We start from the raw sequence: 5,064 nt of genomic DNA, 5'->3' as shown, positions 1-5,064 counted from the left end.
TGAGCTATTGGCATTGTAAACAACAAATCTTTTACTTATGTTTCTAGTTATAATTAATAAAGTAATAGGTGTGTTATTTACAATGCTACCTTGTAACTTTTGCAAATGTGATTTGCATCTTAAAGTTGTTTCTGAGTTTGTTATTGTTTGCAAAGGTAGCGTGGCATTTATTATTATTTATGAAAAACATGACATTAGAATTTCTGTAAAAGAAGTGTGAATTAATTATGTACAGTTAAAGTCGAATAGTATAACATGTTTTGATTTGTTATAGTTGCTAAGAAGGACAATCCTGTACATAGCTGATAGTTTATAATTGTTAGCAAGTTTTTTTTTATAATAGATCAAGAAAGGAACAAGGCTATCTTTTGTTGGAAATATAAGGAAGAATCAATTATAGTGTAACAACATTTTTATTTGTAAGTATATGTACAACAATAGAATATTTTTTGTTGAGCATATTTTACATTTGTATGATATAAGCATTGGAATTATTCCTGTAACAATATTATACATTTAAACGAAGTTAGCAAAGATATATATATATTTTGTTCTGTTTAATTGGCATTATAGTTTAAATTACAAAGTTACAAACAATGTTATAACATTCAGTATTTACTAATGTGTAGTTTCTAAATATTGTTGGTAAGTAGGATGAACATGGTAAGTAAGATATAATTTTTAGGAACAAATGATACCTAAGAAATGTATAGCATATAAGGCAATAAAAGTTGAGTCTGAAATAAACATGGAAAATTTTTGTTGAGTATATCTTACATTTGTATAATACAAGCATTGGAATTTTTCCTGTAACAATATTATACATCTAAATTAAGTAACCATAAATATATATATTTTGTTCTGTTCAATTGGCATTACTGGCAATTTACAAAGTTACATACTATGTTAAAACTGTTTTTATTTTCTCAATGTGTAATTTTTAAACAGTTGTGGATAAGTAGGTTGAATGTGGTAAGTAAGATGTAATCTTTGGGTACAAATGATGGATAAGAAATCTATAGCATATCACGCAATAAAAGTTCAGTCTGGAGTAAACATGGCTATTTTTTCGGAATATACTTTTTGTGAGGCATATTTAAAATGGAATACTTTGTAACTGAAACACTTCTATAAAAATAGACAAGCTGATGCAATAAACGTTTAGTCTGAAGTAAAGATGGCAATTTGTTTGGTAATATACTTTTTGTGAGGCATATTTAAAATGGAATACTTTGTAACTGAAACACTTCTATAAAAGTAGACAAGCAAAACAAAGTAAGGTACAGTCAAACATACAATTGTGCATAAATATTGTGATATAAAACGTATATATGCTAAATAGTATCTGAAAATGTAATAGGAATTTTCTTTTGTGTGATCACAGTTTTTAGTGCTGTAAAACATTTTATCTAATGTGTTACAGTTCCTTGATTATATCAGTTATGCATCGATTGCAAAATAAAACATTCAATGATATAGGTAAATATGGCATTAATGAATTTTCCAAGTCTTCAGTATCAGTTTCAATACTTAAAAAGTCCATCAAACTTGTATTGGTTAGATCCATTGATTGGATATGGTCACTTCCTTCTATTTGTACTGCCATTGTACTTTTTTCCTGTAGAGTTTTTTCAACTCCAAATAATGTTATGTTAATGTTTTCATTTGGTGGTTGTTTTTCCTGTAGAGAGAGTGTATTAATAGTGAGTTTTTGAAAAATAAAGTTTATTAGTGTGATAGTTGTAAATACAATTTTTACTTACTTGTATTGTAGTATTTCTAGTTGTGTTCAATATCTTTTCCCCATTGAACTCGTGTACAGACAAGTGTGTTAACTGTACGTATGTTCCTATGTCCGTAGTAAAGTCAGTTGCTTCTCTCCAGAGACTTATTTTGACAGAGTCTGTAGCATCATTAATTTTGATACTTTTTATCTTTGTGTCTTGTCCATTGACAAAGATAGTTTTTGTTTCTTCTACCTGCAGTATATAAAATAATACTTTGTTGCTGTCTTTTATATATCAATATTAAGGCAATATTAATATGTTTAGTGCATTTGGCTTAATATTTATACTTTCTATGTTGATAGGAAGTATAGAAAATAAATTAGGAAAAATGCATTCACATATTATTCCAATTATACAATAATAAATAAATAAATATAATTTGTTTAAAATACATAACATTTTGCCTTGGAGAAGTTGTTATTTAAATAAATACATGCAGCTTACATGTGTTTGTTATTGTTTTTTTTCTTTTGTCCAAATAGTGTCATATAAAAAAATTTACTTACTTGTTATAGTTGCTTAGTTCTTTTAATGTAAGTAAAGTAATGATATAAGTTTGTTTTGTAAAGGTATTTTGTTGGTAGAGTAGCAGTAGTACAAGATGAGACGGGGAAGTTGTAGTAATTACTTGTTGCAATCAACTTAGTACAATGTGTTTTTTGTACAAGTAGTTGTTTGTAACAAGTAACTGTTAGGGTAGTAACATGCTGCTGACAGGCTTATGAAGCTAGATATTCCAGCTACATGTTAACAAGCAGGAGGGATTGGACAAGGCAGTGATAGCTTGAAAGGACTGTGGAGCTGGAGAATGGCAGTTACATGTTGACATAACTTGTTGTTTGGAGAAGGGTAGTGACATGGTAATAGCATTGTGGTGTTGGACTACGGCAGGGACATGCTGAGAAGTTATTTGGGCTGGAGTAGGCAGTGAAATGCTGTGAGGACTGTGGGCTAAAGCATGCAGTGACATGTTGACATTTTGCAGGTATTGAAGAATGCAGTGACATGCTGAGAAGCTGATGGGCCTGAAGTTGGGCAGTGATATGTTGATACGTTGGTGGGACTGTAGAATGGGCAATGATTTGATGACAGTGTCAAGTTGGTGGGGCTGAAGAAGGCAGTGATATGCTGAGAGGCTGGAGTAGTGCATTTAGATGCTGAAAAAGTTTTAAGGCTGAAAAAAGAGTATTGATATGCTGATATGTGGTGAGGCTGGAGAAGACAGTTTATGTTGAGTGGATTGTGGAAGTGGAGTAGGACAATGACATGGTGACAGGAGTGTGGGGCTGTAGAATGGCAGTGACATGCTGATAGGCTAGTTGTACTGGATAGGGCAGTGACATGCTGATAGGGATGTTGTGTGGAGAAGGGCAGGGCCATACTGAGAAGATTGTGGTGGTGGAGAAGGCAGTGCCATTGTGATAGGCAGTTGAAGGTGTAGTAGGGCAGTGCCATTGTGACTGTTGGTGTGGCTGGGGAAAGCTACAAAAGACGTTTAAAGTAACTCCTTTTGTGTTGCAAATAGTGCTATGTATTTGTATTGGGATACAATCACCTTGGTGTTTCACTTAATACAGGAGATCATGAAGGACTTTATGGTAGAGCAGTTGTTCATTGTTCATGTTTTCCGAGATGCAGGTTGTGTGAATATTAATTGTTTAACATTTACTTGTTTCAATTGACATTGTACACGTTTTTTTGTTGTACAAGTAGTTGTTGAAACAAGTAAATGCTTTACCTTAGTGACTATTATTAAATGAAGCTTTTGGTTAATAGTAAAATATAGAAAGTTTTACTTACATTGTATTGGTAATATATGGCTGCCTTTTGGAATTGCATAATATTTACTTGTTTCAATTAACATTGTACAGTTTAGTTTTTGTACAATTACTTGGTTGAAACAAGTGAATGCTTTACGTTAGTGACTATTATTGTATGAAGCTTTTTGTTAATTGTAAAATATAGAAAGATTTTTACTTACGTTGTATTGGTAATTAATAGCTGTTTTTTGTAATTGCGTAGCATTTACTTGTTGCAATTAAAATTGTACAATTTTATTTTGTGGTACAAGTACTTTTTTGAAACAAGTGAATGCTTTATGTAAGTGCCTATTATTGTATGCATAAGTTTGTTAATAGTAATATATAGAAAGCTTTTTACCTACGTTGGATTGGTAATTAATAGCTGGTTTCTGTAATTCGTTGCATTTACTTGTTGCAATTAACATTGTACACTTTTATTTTGTTGTACAAGTATTTATTTGAAACAAGTGAATGCTTTATGTTAGTGACTAATATTGTATTAAGCTTTTGCTAATAGTAATATATAGAAAGCTTTTTACTTACGTTGTATTAGTAATTTTTGGCTGCTTATTCATGTTGTAGACTGTTGAGTTTATATTTAAACCAATTTTCTCTTTGAATATTTAGTTGACATTTTAAAATAGTCCCTTAAATGGCATTACTAATATATTGTAAGTTATATCTTTACATGTTATTACAAGCATTTGTAAGTACATATTAACGGACACAATTTGTGATAGTTATACAGTTGTAAAATTTAGCAGTACATTAAAGTAGTTAAATGGTATTACATTAAGAAGTGATAGAATGCATCTTACCTCTGTTATTGTCCCTGAGACACTCATAACTGTCTTTACAGCAGCTCCACGGACAGTTTTTATGGGAGATACAGGTGGTGGCAATGGCTGTAGAATTTGTTCAGCCTCCTCTACTATACCTGGAAAAATTGTAAGTGGTGGCATTCTTGCAATTTTTGTTTGCTTTGTTATCAACAGTATACCGTTCTTATATAAATAATTTCGTATTATCATTCCATTTTGTTCTTTTGTTTGCATATAATATTCTTCATCATAACATGTTGCTTTTATAGTGCCAGTTTCATCTGCCAAAGCCATGTGATACAAAACTCTATTTTCTTGCTTTGCATTGCGATAATAAGTCTTTGTTGAATATTTAATGATGTTGACTCGTAGTGCTTTTTGATATGGCTTTGTATCGGCTTGTTTGCTGTTTTTCAATTCTTCAATGGAAATCATCTGTAAAACATAATGCAGTAATTAAGGATATAGTAATCAATAATGGCATGATTAATTTGTATTACAAAACATTAATGCATTTTTTAAATAGCTATCCATATTGGTTTGTGATCGCTGTAATATGATTCTAGTGTGCCGTAATTTGTAGCATGTGCATTTGTAAAAATGTGGTCTAGTAAAGAGTTGTAATCTGTTGTAGGTGTGTTTATTTTTTGTTCG

The 5,064-nt window shown here is 31.0% G+C and overlaps 1 protein-coding gene across 1 annotated transcript; it reads right to left on the bottom strand.

Annotated features, from left to right (window-relative positions):
• Nucleotides 1-1,417: 1,417 nt before the first annotated feature.
• On the bottom strand, nt 1,418-4,857 carry LOC147727134 (uncharacterized). Its single transcript, XM_086963061.1, has 3 exons — nt 4,408-4,857; nt 1,764-1,979; nt 1,418-1,681 (listed from the first exon to the last, which is right to left on the bottom strand). The coding sequence occupies exons 1-3, from the start codon at nt 4,843-4,845 to the stop codon at nt 1,418-1,420; spliced, it is 918 nt and encodes a 305-aa protein (XP_086819187.1). The 5' UTR covers nt 4,846-4,857.
• Between the last annotated feature and the right edge of the window lie 207 nt (nt 4,858-5,064).

The sequence above is a fragment of the Lissotriton vulgaris genome, chromosome 3_1, assembly GCF_964263255.1.
Source record: "Lissotriton vulgaris chromosome 3_1, aLisVul1.2, whole genome shotgun sequence".
Taxonomy (NCBI): Eukaryota; Metazoa; Chordata; class Amphibia; order Caudata; family Salamandridae; genus Lissotriton; species Lissotriton vulgaris.
This window is presented reverse-complemented; position numbering and strand designations above follow the sequence as displayed.